At 42.1% G+C, this 17229-nt stretch overlaps 1 protein-coding gene across 2 annotated transcripts; it reads right to left on the bottom strand.

The window, feature by feature from the left end:
• Positions 1-889: 889 nt before the first annotated feature.
• On the bottom strand, positions 890-17126 carry vipas39 (VPS33B interacting protein, apical-basolateral polarity regulator, spe-39 homolog). 2 transcript variants are annotated; one of them, XM_033974092.2, is made up of 19 exons: positions 17057-17126; positions 16572-16664; positions 16378-16474; positions 15851-15976; positions 15386-15424; positions 14742-14806; positions 14601-14657; positions 14256-14348; positions 13734-13767; positions 12549-12651; positions 12414-12441; positions 12222-12295; positions 11941-12016; positions 6663-6797; positions 4955-4996; positions 4206-4382; positions 3180-3269; positions 2465-2569; positions 890-2384 (listed from the first exon to the last, which is right to left on the bottom strand). In XM_033974092.2, the coding sequence occupies exons 2-19, from the start codon at positions 16662-16664 to the stop codon at positions 2364-2366; spliced, it is 1455 nt and encodes a 484-aa protein (XP_033829983.1). In that variant the 5' UTR covers positions 17057-17126; the 3' UTR covers positions 890-2363. The 2 variants fall into 2 exon arrangements, with proteins under 2 accessions (XP_033829983.1, XP_055080683.1); XM_055224708.1 differs by having other exon boundaries at positions 890-2381; positions 17057-17123.
• Positions 17127-17229: the final 103 nt, after the last annotated feature.

The raw sequence follows: 17229 nt of genomic DNA, 5'->3' as shown, positions 1-17229 counted from the left end.
GTGTAAAAAGCATATAAATTGCAAAAATGCAAACTTTATTTGAAACTTCGGTTTAAGGACTTGGAATGTCTTGAAGCTCAAAACAGAGGACAAACTACTACTACTACTACAACTACTACTACTACATCTGCATGATTTGCTGGAACACTCATTTCTGTTTGGTTGTTTTAAACAGATGCAGGTGAAGATGCATCTCCGGTTTTAATAATAATGCTGCATTAGTCTTATATAATGCTTTTTCAGATCCTTTAATTCGCTCTATATTTTGGTGCATTATTCATTCACTTCATACTCGGAGGTGGTAAGCTACAGCTGCCCTGGGGCAGACTGACGGAAGTAAGGCTGGTGGTATTCAGTACAGGAATACATTGCAGTATTTGATGACACAATTTCAGCTTCAAACTGTGTTGAGGAAAATAGAAAACACAGCTGTTGTGGTGAGGTATGTGTGATTTGTTCTTCAGTTTGTGATTAATAAATAAAGAACAATGAAACAAACATAAAGCTGCTTGTAATCCTATGTTGGATTTTACACTATAATTGAAATGCATCTCAATGTAGGGGCAGATATTATAAGCTTTTGCTTCTTTCTGTGCCCTTTCATTCATCTATTATAATTGTACAAAAGCTGAAATACTCTATGCAGATATGCTGCATTGACTTGTTTTGTTTTAATGAATGAAATAAATATAAAAAGAAAAAAAGAAAGAAAGACAATGTAAAAGTATGTCAAGTATTCAGAAACAATACACTAATTGGCCCATGTAACAGAATGTTACAAAACACATTTTAATTCAGGTATTCTTCCCATCACTGACTATACTATTATTTAATGGCTGTCAAGGTACATGTCATATAGTACTACAATATAAAGTGCAAGTCATGTTTTATGATAAAAATCTTGTTTTTATTATGAACAAAACAGAAGAATACACTCCTCAGTCAGGTTTAAATGATTCACTGTTCAAAATCAATCAAATATGAACAAAAACGCTTGCATCCAAAAAGGTGATTTTATCTGAAAAACTGAAGATGCTAAAAGGTTTCCACTGTAGAAGTCAAAGTTTTGTGGAGAAGCAGCAGCTGTAGTGACAATGCTCAGCACCATAGACGGTATTAACAAGTGTACAGTGCACAATCTGTGCTCAGCACACCACCACATAGTTTAGATTTCACATACATATTAAACTGCGTCTGACAGAGAACCATCAATTATTAGGATATTCTTATTTATAATAAGGTCAGTAATGGCAAAACATAATCTGCATTCTAATACTTCCACCAGCCTCAGGGGTTAGGCCACCATCTTCGCCATGTTCTCCAGGTTCATCCACCAAAAGGTCTTCTCACCTCTGACCCGTGTGACCTCTACGTGACCTCTGTGTGATGTAGGGACAACCCACGTGACCTCTGAACCTTTCTCTCCCACGCTGATGTCTGATTGGTCAAGGCTTCTGACAATGTTCCATAATCAGTGTTTTAGAATTTTAAACTGGGAAATGTTTTTATTTGAATTTTTTAATCTCAGGTGAACCATTGGGTTTCAGACATCACCCCCAACATTCCACAGGCCAATCATACTTAGTAGTACAGATGGTGGCCGCTAAAAGGAATATTGCTTAAATGCACATTTGTGTTGTAGTGAACTGAGTTCTTGGATCTATTCACTAATAGAAATGATCAGGTTCAACATTTATGTATTTAGATTTTGGGAATTTCATTTCATGGTAAATTACAATGTGACTAATTGATACTTTGCAGTGACATCAGGTGGGGAGTGTTCTCCATGTACATTTATATGTGGATTGTTCTGCAGTTACCACAGTGACATAATGCATACGTTAGAAAAAACTTCAAAAACGTTTTTAGATGAAAGTCTGAAAACTCTAGAATACAAAATGGATTTAAATGACACATTTTTAGGAGCCTGTGATCAATACAAGCGTCCATGGTCCTGTTTAGGTGTCTGATTTTCATCAAAAAGGTGAGTGTGACTAACTGAAAAACTGTTAACTAATACTAGCTTGTGACTGTAATGTTATTTAAGAGGGACTTGTTTAACAGCACAAATCTGCTCACCTGTTGTAGTTCCAGCTAAATCAGTTCTTTATGGTCAGATTGCGTTCAAACAAAGCTCAGATTGAAGTCTTAATTAACTTGAGTAACAGAGCTTCAGACAGAACAGTGCCTATAGCTAGCATCACACCCCCAGGGAATGTTGATGACATCAGCTGCAAAGTATCAATAGGGAAATCTGTCATCATTACATTCTAGAATTTGAAAGAGTCAATAACACCCCACTCGGGCGGGGCTCTTGTCAGTCCATTTCTTTATTTCACATTTGACACAAAACTTTTAAAGCTTCAGTTCTTCCACCGGATCTGCTGAAAAACAAGAAAAAGACCATTATCTCAGGGAGTCCTGATCAGGTCCGGGTCCAGTCGTGAGTCAGTTCTTGTCTTACAGAGTTGTTGAGCAGGTCTTTGATCTTGCAGTCTTCATTTGATCCTGGGTCCACTTTGGTCTGGTACTGAACCAGCATCTGCCGGTCCTTCAGGTCCCGAAACGTCTGCAGCCAATCAAAGCATAGAACTGAGACCCACAGAGAGTATCTGACACCTAGGGATGGCAACACACATGGGGGAGGGAATGTGATGCATCTCACACATGGGGAGGGCATCTGACACACAGGGACAGTGGGATGGCATCTAACTAATGGGGGAAGGCGTAAATGCATCTGACACACAGGGAGGGCTTCTGACACATGGGGAGATTGGCAGGGCAGGGCGATAAGGCATCTGACACACAGGGAAGAACAGGAGGGCATGCCCTGGGGCAGTATTCTGTGTAGAGCTTGTTATTGAGAGATCAATGGCTCTGTTTGAAATCAGACACAGATCCATGAATTATGGCGTCTCCCGTGGCAACACCTGCATATGGGAATAGTCCAGATCATAGCAATAGTGGTAGAACATGCAGTAGGGGTAGTACACACAGTAGGGGTAGTATACTCAGTGTTGCTAGTACACGCATCTATCACACAGGGAGGGCATCTGACACACAGGGAGAAAGGTAGGGCATCAGAGACATGAAGGAGGGCATCCAACACACTGGGTTACGGGAGCGTGGGAAGGCATCTGGCACAGGGATACGGGAGTGTGGGAAGGCATCTGACTCACGTTGATGACGATGTCATGACACTTGTGTTTTTGGGCCAGAGACAAACGCAGCTCTGAGTCCTCCACCAGAGCCACGTACTGAGCCAGGACCTGGAACAGACCAAAGACCAGGCTGAGACCAGGACGTGAACCAGACTAAAGCAGTACTAAACCAGAGGGTCCGGTGTGTAAGGGTCCATTGTGTGAGGGTCCAAAGGGCCCTGTGTGTGAGGGCCCAGACGGCCCTGTGTGTGAGGGCCCAGATGGCCCTGTGTGTGAGGGCCCAGATGGCCCTGTGTGTGAGGGCCCAGATGGCCCTGTGTGTGAGGGCCCAGATGGCCCTGTGTGTGAAGGTCCTGAGGGTTAAATCCAGCTTCAGGCACAGGTCACAATTTAAAACATGTCCACGAGCATCGTGTCTGAGAGACTGAAATCTGAACATTAAATCAGAACTATTGAGAACTCTTTCCAGAATGTTTAACCATGTTAATAGTTGTTTCCTTCTAATTGACTCATTGAGTTGTATTTAAAGTGATTCATGCATGTCTGAGTAATCTTTATTCTGCATTCAAGATGTCATTTTGCCCATCTACATCAGTTTTCACCGCCACACCCCTACTATGATGTACACACTTTCTTCCCCAGTTTAATTTTCTTAAATTGTTGATACACATATCATTCAGCAGAGTTATGTAGTTATTTTGGTACAAAAAAAAATCTGATCATCACTAGTGGAACTGTGAAGCTATTCATAGGAGGGGCTGACAGCATGCAGCTCTTTGCTGTGATGCCATTTACGTCGACGTCAGCTCCCATTGGGCACTGCAGTTTTCTAACTGCTGTTTTTTTTATTAAGTCATTTTAGATCAATATTGTGATTCAAAATGTCCAAATTATAACAATGATCCATGAGTGTCATAGATTACTACTATATAACAGACACATGCACAATATGTTTAATGTAAACCAATTCACAAATTGCAGTGAGCTGTAAATGGGACTTGCGTGTCTGGGTTGGGCATGGGTGTTTGTGTGGGCGGCGCTTACGTGAGTGGGGGCGGAGTTCTTGTGAAGCACATCAACCACACGGCTAAAGCTCAGAGGAGACTTTTTCCGACTGAAGCCGAGCCAAGAACGAGACTGAAACAGAGAGTCTACATCTGTCCAAGAGCGGAGCTTTGAGAGAGCGGAGAGACAGGTGACGAAGAACTGTTTATCAGAGATCTGAAACACAAGAGAACAAACATGTGAGAGGTGGAGAGGAGAGAGGAGAGAAGAATGGAAAAAGGGAGGAGGAAAGAGTAAGAGACACTGAAACAAAGTCCATGTCTGTCCAAGGCCAAGCTTTGAGAGAGACAAGAGAGCTATCCTAAAAAACTGTTTATTTGCGATCTGAAAGAGAGAAACAAAATGCGAGAGGAAGAGAGGAATGAGAGAGGAGGAAAGAGGAGGAAAGGAAGAAAGGAGGAGTGGAGGAGAGGAGGAGGAGGTCCAGTTTCTGAGCCAGACTGACATCTGGAGATCATAAATGTAATGGAGCTCCACAGTATGCTCTGGTTGAGGAAGTAAATGTTCCATTCACATTTCCCATGGACTTTTGGAAAAATTCAAATATTAAGAGTTCAAAGGCATCTTGGAGGCTAAACAGCTACAAGCTAACAAATATATATATAATGCAGTTGTTGTGGTAACCAATATCCATAACGAGGTCATTTTAAGTCCAAAAAGCACATTTAAAACTCCTTCAAGAACAAGGGGCAGTCACTGTGGAGTTTCATATAAGAAACAGAACTCACCTTAAAGGTCTGTCGTAGGTTTGAAGGACTGCTGTACGTGCCCTAAAGAGGATAGGACAGAGGAGGAGGAAAGGAAGAGAGAAAGAAGAGGTGAAAGAGGAGAGAGAGGAGAGAAAGAGGAGGAGAGGTGAGAAGCAGTGAGGAGAGAAGATATGAGGACAGAGGAGGACAGAGGAGGAAGTTAATTAGTGTATTCATGTGCACTAAGAAATCACACTTCCCTTTTCGCTGTGTAATCACATATTCATCATCACCCTGGGCCAGACTGATGCCCTGGGCCTGGGGCATCAGTCAGGGCAGGGCGATAAGGCATCTGACACACGGGGGAGAACAGGAGGGCATGCCCTGGGGCAGTATTCTGTGTAGAGTTTGTTACTGAGAGATCAACAGCCGTGTGAAATCAGACACAGGTCCACGGATTATGATGGGCAACACCTACATAAAGGAATAGTCCAGGTCATAGCAATAGTGCTAGAACACACAGTAGGGGTACACGCTGTAGTACACGCTGTAGTACACGCTGTAGTACAGGGGTGTCAATCATGCGGCCCGGGTGCCGAATCCGGCCCGCCTACAGACTTGATCCAGCCCCCAGCTGATTTGTAATAAAAATACACTCTTACAACTTTTTTTTTTCTGACTGATAGCAAAATCATCTTCGAAACCGTAATAATGAACCTTAATAAAACAAAGCTGCGCTCAAAGCTAACACACAAGCACTTAAATGACATTTTGAAATTGGCAGCTACTCAGGATATGATGCCTGATATTGATGCACTTGTGCAGGCTAAAAGATGCCAAGTTTCTGGATCAAAAACAAAGCACGACTAAATCCTGTAAAATAAGAAGGCTGATGATTTTAGGTCTGGATCTATTTTTTTTTTTTTTATGTGCAGAATGTTGAGTTCAAATCATTTCTGTATTAATCTGCACATGCTCTAATAAAATCTAAAAATTTTTTTTCAAAATTACTGTATTGAGTTGTACTGCACACAAAAATTAGACAGTTTCAGGCTGTTCTTAATATTTTATAAAGGAATAGTTCTCTTCAATAAAAATATTTTACATGTTTCTCTGCACAAATGTTTCTACTTATTGCTAGTATTTATGCTGTGAGTTTTCTGGTCTGGCCCCCTTGAGATTAAATTAAGTCATATGTGGCCCCCAGACCAAAATGAGTTTGACACCCCTGCTGTAGTACATGCAGTCATACACACTGTAGCGGTAGTACACGCTGTAGTATCCACATTAGTACGACGGGATTGCAGTAGTGGTAATGCAAAGAGTAGTAGCAGTAGTAGGAGTAGGACCTGGTAGTACACACTGTAGTACATGCAGTAGTACCTCAGGCTCGAAGTAGTGGTAGTAAACTCAGTAGTACCTCGGGCTCACAGTAATGGAAGTACACACAGTAGTAGCTGGCGCTCACAGTTGTGGTAGTACGTGCAGTAATACAGTACCTCGGGCTTGCAGTAGTGGTGGTACACACAATAGCAGTAGGACCTGGGCTTGCAGTAGTAGTAGTACACATAGTAGCAGTAGTAACTCAGGCTTGCAGTAGTGGCAGTACACGCAGTAGTGATAGTACATGCAGTAGTACCTCGGGCTCACAGTAATGGTAGTACACGTAGTAGTTCCTGGGGCTTGAATCAGTGGTAGTACACACTAGAGTACCTCGGGCTTGCAGTAGCGGCAGTAGCAGTAGTACCTCGGGCTCACAGTAGTGGTAGTACACGCAGTAATACAGAGTGGTGATCATGGGCATGTTCAGGATTGAAGCTTTTCTTGGAAAGTTCTGGAAAACTTCCACTTTCCCACTCTTTTCTGCCTGACTGTCCGCTGCCTGGAAGTACACAAGGACAGAAGACAGTATTACTACTGCAACAACAACTAAAACAACAACAGACTGACTGTCTGTGCCACTTGGAAGAGATGGACTAAACAGGACTGAAGCAGTATTAGACCAGGGGCGTCACTTATAAAGGATTTTGTTGCCATTTTCCTAAGCAAGTGGATACTCCTAGTGGCCATCAGAGGCATTGCGCCACACAAAATCCTAATTTGTATAACCTTCCATGCGCACTCCACTATGTAATCTGTGCTTTATAAATCCCATCTGCAGCTGGAATCTGCACACGTGAACCCCCATCCTGTCCTCTCCACACCTCCAATTCACCATAAAAAGACCACACAAACTGACTCATGAATGAGATCTGCTTAAACAGGTGCCGATAACACTGGTCAACACTAAATTTATTGTCTAAGATTTTTTAGCTGATTTAGGATAATTTTGATGTGCTGAATCCAAAAATCACATTGGTTTTGCTCAATCAGGTCAACGTTCTGAACTAAGCTACATATTTGTTTTTGGATGATTTTGTATGTATACTATGTATGAGTATTTTCACGTCATATGATGCAAAATTCTGTTATATTTCTCGCTATAAACAAATTCTGCAGATTTTGCATGTGCCAACTTATGACTAATTGTTTTTTTTATATTACAAGTGAATGAAATGGCTTCGACTAGAAAATCTTGCAAAAATAAGCCTGATATTCTGCTACATCTGCGGTGAATACACCAATGTTCCTAACAGGAATCAAGTCACAAGTTTCATAAAGCGTGCTTACCATGCTTATTTTAATATTAAACTTGGTGACCAAGATGAAGCTTGGGCGCCACACATGGCATGCAAGTCATGCACCGAGTATCTGCGCCAGTGGACTAAAGGCAAGAAGAGTTGTCTGAAGTTTGGAATTCCCATGGTTTGGAGGGAGCCGACATCAGTAGCTACTTCTGGGCTATTTATGTGACTGGGATCAACAGAAAGAACCGAAGCAGCCTCAAGTATCCTGACCGTGAATCAGCACGTCGTCCTGTAGCTCACTGTCATGAAATTCCAGTACCTGTCTTTGTAGAAGTTCCTGACATCAGTGACAAAGATTCCTCCAGTGTGGTTTTAATGATGATGCTCCACATCTTTTTTCCCAAAAGGAGCTAAATGTTCAGGTTTCCTGAGAATCTGGGATCACTGAGTGATGAGCAGGTGGAGAGATTCCATCAGGACATAAAAGAGATGGAGACCAGGTATCAGGGACGCAGTCATGATGGCTGATTACTGTTGGACTCTGAAGAGAGACATCCCTGCTGCTGAGCATTCAAGGGGTTCATAAAAACAACATTTAATTAATACATTCTGTTAGAAAACTATTTTTTATCTCCTAAAACATTTTTTGGATGAGAAATATTAAAGAAAATTAAAGTCGCAAGCGGCGATGATGGCCCTCGCCCCCCGCGCAACCGCCCGGGGTAAGCCACCGCTCGGTAAGTACACCGCTCGTGTACAATACAGGTATGGTGTAATTTACTTTTTTGCCCCTTTTGAGGTCCACAATTATCTCCCCATGTTTCATGCCAATCGGACAAAGTTGTGTCTATTACCTGGACTGTAGGGGGCACTATAGAGGTCACTGGCCACATGCTCATTATGTTTCTCTTTTCACAGTTTTATTCTGTATCAATGATTAGAATTTGAGCTTTTTAGGCTGATCCATGTGTCTGTGAGAGCGAATGAAATATGCAGGAAAGCAGTCATATTTTGACAGTGTGCTGTGCATAAACCAGAAAGAATATCCCCAAAACGTGGATGTTTATTGACAATAAACATGTGTACATGCTGTATGTGGAGTTTGAGGTAATTTGGATGAAAAACCTAGGATTAGATAGGTTTCATTTGCACTTAAGTGAAAGTTTCAATCCAATGATGAAGTCATACTTTGAAGGCCTGCTACATGTAAACCGTACAAAAATATCCACAAAACGTGGATGATTATTGACAAACAACATGTGTACATGCTGCATGTGGAGTTTTAGGTCATTTGGATGAAAAACCTGGGACTAGATAGGTTTCACGTATCTGAAAGTGGTGTGTGAATTTCAATCCAATAATGAAGTAATTTTTTGACGGCAAACTACACCAAAACCATAATGAATATTTCCAAAAAGTGGATGATTATTGATGAACAACCTCTATAGATGTGACATGTGGAGTTTGAGCACATTTGGATGAAAAACCTAGGAGTAGATATGATTCATAAACATGCAAGTAAAAGTGCAAAGTGCCAATTTCTTTTCAAATCACTGCGCCCCTGGTGGCCAACCGTGGAAAATAACCCATGGCCATAATGTAATTATTTGGTTCTTCTCATGCCACCAATTGATTCCCCAAATTTAATAGGAATTGGATAATGTTGGCGTTTCACCTCTATGGTAGGGGGGCGCTATAGTGTTCATATTTATAAGAATTAATAGTGCATTCTATTAATGCCCTCATATCACATGTGTGATGTGAATTTGAGCTGTCTAGACCAATGCATGTGCGTATCAGACATTTTTCAATGGATTTTTTTTTAGTATTTGCGCCCCTGGTGGCCAACCGTGGAAAGTGACTCATGGCCATAATGTAATTTTTTGTTTCTTCTGATGCCACCGATTTATTCCCCAAATTTCGTAGGAATCTGATAATGTTGGCGTTTCACCCAAATGACTGACATGTCTTTGCGCCCCTGGTGGCCAAGTGTGAAAAATGACCTATGCCCGTAATATTATTTTTTGGTCCACGTCATGCCCCCAATTTATTCCCCCGAATTTCGTAGGAATCCAATAATGTTTTCGTTTCACCCCTATGGTAGGGGGCGCTATAGTGTTCATTTTGATTAAAATTAATATTGCATTCCATTCATGCCCCAATCACACATATGTGATGTGAATGTGAGCTCTGTAGGGCAATGCCTGTGGTTGTGAGAGGACATCGAAAAAACAGGAAACGAAGGCGTTTTTCGGCGGCGGCGTACGGGCGAACCCTGTGGAATTCGGAGAAAACGTGGATATTTTATGAAAACCTATGTGTCTGGATGTGGAATGTGAAATCTGAGCTCATTTGGACCAAAAACCTGAGACTAGTAGCGTTTTGAAAACACGCTGCGAATGAAGTGGCGAATTTTTGATCCAATATGGCCGACTTCCTGTCCGTCACACAGCAGCGCTATAATTATGTTTTTGGCTTCTCACAATGAGCTCTGTCACTGGTGCGAATTTCGTCAAAATCTGAGTAGGACCTTCCTATTAAATTGAAAATCTCAAAATTTCTAGGTGCCGCTGTCGAGCCGGTGTGCTTCGGACATTGTCACGATGCCAATTTTATGAAATTTTTGGCCCAGCCAGTCGATCCTATACCTATATGTGGGACTTTTCGTTGATGTTCAGGGGGTGAAAACTGCAATCATTTGGGCGGAAAAATAATAAGAAAAAGAAACCCAGCAAGAACAATGCCCCTCGCCATCACTTTGTGAGTGGCGAGGGCCAATCAACTGATATTGTCACAAAATTGTAATCAATTTAGTCAGAAGATCGGATTTTTCAAAATCAAATTAGCATAAAAACCTGACCTGACTGAGAAAAATGGATATCATTTTTGGATTCAGCGGTGCTAAATGGTCCTAATTCAGTTGAAAAAACACAGACAACTTTCAAAAATGTTTTTTTTTTTGTAACCCAGTGTAATCAGTGGGTTTGACCGAGGCAAGGAGGGTGAGATGCTCCATGCTGTACTCATTAAACTAAAGCCTCGCTCATGTGCTCTGTTTGAGAGATGTGTTTTCTCTCAGATCATATTGTTATTTCATCCTCTCTGTGTTGGATCACAGAGATAGGCTGTATATAGAAGTCTATGGTCACAGAGCAGACTGAGGGAGATCCAGCGTTGCACGGGAAAATGCATGCGCGCTTCAAATGCATAATATTGCTGAGATGTGGAATCAACAGCCATCTGCTTAAATGCAGAAATCTGAATGTCATTATTTTATTAGATGGAGCTCATTTTCTGATTATTTCCTGATCAAACATTTAATCAAACGCATTTCACTTCTGCTCCTCTCTTTCTCCATGTCTCCAGACTTTGCAGAGCGCGCACCAGGGTCCTAGCCTAGAGATAATCAAAGTGCTGCATGTAGTAGGAGTTTTCTAAATCCTGCACCTGGCACAGAGGGCACCTATGCAATGTCTAGTGCAGGAGTGCTCAGACTTTCTCAGTATGTGAGCTACTTTTAAAATGATCATGTCTGAAAGATCTACCACCTAATACAAAAATGTTAAACATATATTTATTTGTAAATGTATTATGAATTCTTACTTGTACAGTGCATTTTGATGTACCTTGCACAACGTCATGAGATAATACTGCACAACACAATTGAACTTCTTACATGTTCATATTACTTGAATGATGATTACTGCCCTGATGACTTGCACTGAATGGAATCAGTGAGGGATGCATAGTTCGGGCAGTAGCTTCTGACAGCCAGCCAGGAGTAAAATTGCATTTTTCGTTTGAAAGCGATAACAGAGCTAATGATTACGGTTTTGTCTTTTTTTTTTTTAATAGCCATAAAAATCATGTTAAACGAAGTATCAGAATTTACTGCATTTTTTCACACAACTACTTCTATTTTACACATCCATCCGTATTTTTTTTTTGACGCATCGAATAAATGACTGGGAAATTCCCCGCAGCACCCGCGCTCTCATTCGTCACCTTCGAGGGACAACAGAGGCAGATTACCATAATGACGGTAAAATATTTAGATGTCTCCGCTTTGAGACGTCATTTGAATTTACATGAGAGCACGACTAGTTGCGGAGTTATGCTGCTGGAAAGTTCGCAACCACGCTCTATCTGCGACGATAGGAACGCTATAGGGTTAAGCTAACTCGCGCTTGTTTATGCGTGTGCAGCGCCCATGATGTGACCTAGAGGCAGGTGTAATCTGACTGGTTGTCCTGTATATTAGTCATGTGACTGGATGGATGACGGGACGTGATCTACCCAAAATGCCTTCGCGATCGACTGGTAGATGGCAATCGACGTAATGAACACCCCTGGTCCAGTGTATAAGCATGCTTTATAGATGAGGGCTCAGGGCCTGACCTCGATGATGATCTGTCGTTCCAACAGAGTGAAGTGATCCTGAACTAGAGCAGCATCCTCCAGAGAAAATGGCAAACTGTCAAAATAAGAGCACAAATATACACCAAGACTATCACAATAAAAGCACATATACAGGAGACTATCAAAATAAGAGCACAGATACAACACTGTCAAAGTAAAAGTACAGATATGCGGGGGAACTGAAGGTCTAGAGGAGGATCCTAACTGGTTTTGGGTCTGAGCAGGTCTAGAGAAGGATCCTAACTGGTTTTGAGTCTGACCTGATGCAGGACTTGAGGAAGTCACGCTTCTTGTTCTCATCACTGATGGCCAGGTGTTCTTTGTACTGCAGCAACTGTGGGAAACAAGTTTGAATCAGCCAGTCGGACCACAGAATGGACTCTCACCTATCAATTCCATCACAGAACTTTGGGACGGCTCCGTCTGATTGGTTGATTTGAAAAAATACTTACAGCAGCGTCCTCCACTCTACCCAGAGCTCTGAGAGAAAGAGAAAGAGAGAGAGAGAGCAAGCTCTCAAAACCAGGTCAAAACCAAAACTGAATCAGGTCTAAACCGGGTCTAAAACAGAATTACACCAGGACTACCTGAGCAGGTCCAGGAGGAGTCTCTGTTCGTGAGTCTCGGTGAGGAAGTGGATGAAGTGTCTCAGAGCTGTCTGCCTAGACTCCAGCTCCCGGAACAAGACCTCTGCACCAGGACCAGACCAGGATCATAACCAGACCAAGATCAGACAAGGACCAATCATAGAAGCTTAGGGTTAGTATTAGAGGGTCAAAGGGTTAGTGTTGTGCTGGGTGTGCAGGTTAGTGTTGTGGGCATCAGAGGGATAGTGTTGGGGGGTCAGAGGGATAGTGTGAGGGGGGGGTCACAGAGGGTTAGTGTTAGGGGAGTCAGAGGGTTAGTCTTAGAGCAGTAGTTCTTAACCTGGGTTCGATCGAACCCTAGGGGTTCGGTGAGTCAGTCTCAGGGGTTCGGCGGAGGTCAAGACATACATCCGACTCATATGATTAGCGGACTGCGAGCGTCTTCAGACGTTGGCCCAATTCAACAAATGTCTCTGATGTGTCTATTGAAGTACCTGCCCAACTTAAATGAGCCGTTTAAACGGCATAAAAACATAAAACGACATAAAAACAAAGAAAAGGAACAGACTTTGCTGTGAAAATGACATGAGAGTGGCACTTGCCAAGGTGAAGCCACGCGTTTCTGAACTGGTCTCTCAAAGGCAACAGCAGAAGTCACTGATTTGCAGTAAATATTCATTATTATTCTAGCCTGATGGAAATTAGGTGATGGGTGTGTGTTAAAATGTTAAAATCAATAAATAGCATAAATACAATAAGTTCATTATTGAAATACATAAGGTTAAAAATTAAAATAATTTCAGTGTGGTAGAATTAAAAAAGGTCAAGTCTTTGTGAAAAGGTATGTATGTAATTTGTTGTGAGTTCATGCATTGTATTGGTTTTACAGGTTTTACTTTGAACACAGTGATGTTAATGCACTGTTCATTTTGTGCACCAGTAAAACATATATATGTCTTGAATTTGAAAAAAACAACCAACTAATATATATATATATATATATATATATATATATACACACATATATATATTTCAATAATCAAGGGTTTGGTGAATGTGCATATGAAACTGGTGGGGTTCAGTACCTCCAATAAGGTTAAGAACCACTGTCTTAGAGGGATAGTGTTGGGGGGGTGTCAGACAGTCAGACAGTCAGACAGTCAGATGTTAAACAGAGGCACAGACCTTTGGAGAGCGTCCTCTTTAGGAAGATCAGGACCTGCACACAGATCAGGACCAGTTCAATATTTGGAAATCTGACCATCCACATCATAGAAACCAAAGAGCAAACCCCTGGTTTGGCAAGGAGTGGGCACTTAGCAACACTGTCAATCAAACCTGTTGCAGGAGCAAACTCAGGGAAAAAAGGTGTCTGATTGGTCTGTTATTAATGTTTGAATCATGATTTAGGGACAAAATAGTGTAATAGAAACCCCCAGTTTTTCAAAAGAAAGTGAATTCTAGACCAAGTCGATGGAGCCAAATCGCACCCATGCTCACTTCGCATTTGGAATATTGAGGCTAGCTATGATCATTAATATATGCAGTCTATATATACAGTCTATAGTGGCACAAATATACAGCACAAACCTGCACTTGAACAATATTCATTTAGCTGCCCCCATCTGTATTACATATGATTGGCCTATAGAAAGTGGTGATTTCATTTGAAACGCTGTGATATGTTTATGTATGTTTGTGCATTACCGCGGTGATGGCGTTTCCGTCGTTCCCATTTACAGCAAAGTCCAACAGCAGCATTTTGTCCTGAAGAGACCGAAACCTCTCCATCCCCACACTCTGAAAGAAAACAGAATTGGACCAGAAATATAACAGAACTAACCCAGGACTGAACCATGACTGAGCCAGGACTGAACCAAGAAGCAGCGTCAGACACATGAGATTTTAATTCTAAAGTGCAAAATAGCAGTTTGGTTCTGTCTGTGTTTTGGGGATCTGATTTGTTTCTGGGTTGGCTCTGAGCTGCACTTGGAAAATATAAGGTACGCACAGGGCCCCCCCCCCACTGGTTTTATGTGAGACTGCACTCACCTTTCCCTGTTGGAGTCTCTGCACCATTTCCTCTGGAGACAAGTCCCCCACGAAGTCCTGAAACACACACCAGCTTAGACCTTAGACCAGAGACCAGAGACTATACCAGACCAGAGAGTGGGAATATAAAGGTTTCAGGACCTTATAGTCGGCACGCGGCCTCCTGAGCTCCGGTGCGAACAGTCGAGATGAGGGTTCTGAGACGGCTGCAAACACACACATACATATAACAAACGCATACACACACAGGGTTAGTATAGGACCAGGACATCAGGTTTATTATTATAACTGTCTCTGTGCACAGCGGTACTCGGATAGTTTCAGTCAGAGGGACAGCCTGTGCAATGTAAACTGAGGTTTCTTTGTAAACATACAATTTTACGGGGTTAGGTGTCATATAATTACTATATCGACTTATTCTTATAATAATATAACATAATAATATATGATAGAAAGAACAATACTTTTTCAGGCTCAATAAATACCATTCCTACCTAGCCTATGTGTAGCCTATTGCATAACATTTGAACTGAAGTTTGACAAATTATTAACATCTAGATCCACTGTCCACTGCCTGATCTGTCAGGATTTAGTGATTTTCAAGTGACTTGGCAAAAACCTCATAGACATTACTCTAGAGTGGAAATCGACGCACAGACTCTCTATCTGACTGGAAATATCCTGCTGTGCACAGAAATATCAGAGTACCACTTTGCATAGAGACCGTTATTATTTTTAAAACAATGTATTTTTTATAATTATTAAAATAAGGAAATTAGACTCACAGTCACTGAAGTTTGGGTAGCTCCCCCTGCTGGATTTACCTAGAACACAGACTCATGAGAAACGCAAACGTGGGTTTTTACTGCTGTTACTACTACTGCTACTATTATAGCCATTAGTGCTGCCGCTACTGGTGCTGCCGCTACTGGTGCTGCCGCTACTGGTGCTGCCGCTACCAGTGCTTCTATTTTCATGGAACCAGACCGGCCCATTTGAGGTTCTAACCCTGGTTCCTGCCACACCTTCTGACTCTTCTGCTGTGCTTTAGCCATAAACTGAATCACCAAATGTGTTTTTGTGAATCTCTGAGATCTGCCTCATGACTAAGATAATTCAGACACGATTTAGATTTGATTATTAAAAAAACATGAGTTACGTTTGGGTGACGCAGTGTCTCAAGCGGCAGAGCCCTATATCTGGACTAGACCAAGACTAAACCAGGTCTACCCCCTGTGTAGCAGTAGTACCTCTGAACAGGGCACTGAGGGACAGTCCAGACCCACTCTTGTTTAAACTGGACTCTGAGCTCACTTTGGGGAAGTCTGTCTTCTGATTGGATAAGGCTGACGTCTCCCCGACCAACCAGGAGATACCTGCAGAGGAGAAAGACAATCAAAGGAGAAGCGGGAAGAAAGACAATCAGAGAGAGAGGGCTGGACATAGAAGAGGTAGATGTAGCGGTAGTGGTATTTGCAGTAGTAGTAGGGATGTACCGATCCGATACTAGTATTGGAAATCAATTTTCAAATATCAGTTTAACCGATATGCTGGTTGGACTTATAAACTGATGTAATAGCCCAGAAAATCTCAGAATGTTTGAGTTATTCTGTGGTTACTTGAGAGATAAATAACAGCCACATAACACATTTGGACCAGTTTTGTCTTAATTTAGTTTAGTTTTAAGAAAATAAATGCTGTTGTCAGTCTCTATTGGCAGAGAGAGTATCAGAACTGAAAAAGTGGGATCAGTGCATCTCTAAGTTGTAGTACTTACTCCCCACAGGTTCTCCACTCCAGTTGACTTTCTCCACGTCGTCTTCATCGTCGTCTGTGAGTTTGATGCTGTTCACAGCCAAACGAGACTCTCTGAGCTGAAAGAAGAGAAGGAGGACTGAAGGAGGACTGAAGCAGGACTGAAGCAGGACTGAAGCAGGACTGAAGCAGGACTGAAGCAAGAATTGGACTGACCTTGGTGAAATCATCTTCATCATCATCAAAGGTGAAGGCCTTGAACTGAGAACTGTTCCAATAATCCTCTTCCTCTCCTTTGGACCGGTGCATCTGAAAGACAGGAAAACCAGGACTAAAATTGGACTAAACCAGTGTTTAAAGCAAGGTCTAAATCAGGGTTTAAACCAGGGTATAAACTAGGGTCTAAACCAGGGTCTAAACCTCAACTCAAACAGGACTAAACTGGGACTAAAACTGGACTAAACTAGGGTTTCATTCGGGAAAAAATAGGACCTAAACCAGGACTAGACCTGGTCTAAAACAGGACTAAACCTAGTCCAGATCGTGCCCCTCACGCCCCTCGTCTCTGCAGTGAAATCTGTCTTTTTATGTTTTTTCGGATTTGTCCGTCATTTTCTGAAACTTTTTTCTGGTTTAACCCTTCAGATCCTCTTCCGAAGCGCTGTTTTATCCCTGTGAGCGCTGTACTTGCATTTCTTTACCTTTGAAAAACGTTTTATCTCACTTTCTCCTCCGTTCTTGTCACTGCAGCGCTCACACTTCCGGGTCTCACAGCGCGGGGTATCACGGGAGCTGTAGTCCTGCGTTAGATTCTGCTTTTGCCGCTGGCTTCACATAATCGCCTTAAATCGGAAAGGGTGTGCGTCTGACCCAT

This window comes from Periophthalmus magnuspinnatus, chromosome 10, assembly GCF_009829125.3.
Source record: "Periophthalmus magnuspinnatus isolate fPerMag1 chromosome 10, fPerMag1.2.pri, whole genome shotgun sequence".
In the NCBI taxonomy this organism is placed as follows: domain Eukaryota; kingdom Metazoa; phylum Chordata; class Actinopteri; order Gobiiformes; family Gobiidae; genus Periophthalmus; species Periophthalmus magnuspinnatus.
The sequence above is the reverse complement of the archived record's forward strand: the minus strand, read 5'-3'. Positions and strand labels throughout refer to the sequence as shown.

Excerpts from the sequence above, each read along its gene's own strand:
- vipas39 (XM_033974092.2), bottom strand. The coding sequence starts at position 16,664 with ATGCACCGGTCCAAAGGAGAGGAAGAGGATTATTGGAACAGTTCTCAG. Across the intron at positions 6,798-11,940 it reads AACGACAGATCATCATCGAG|GCAGCGGACAGTCAGGCAGA; the intron begins GTCAGGCCCTGA and ends GTGTACTTCCAG. Across the intron at positions 3,270-4,205 it reads AGAACTCCGCCCCCACTCAC|GTCCTGGCTCAGTACGTGGC; the intron begins GTAAGCGCCGCC and ends GGTCTGTTCCAG.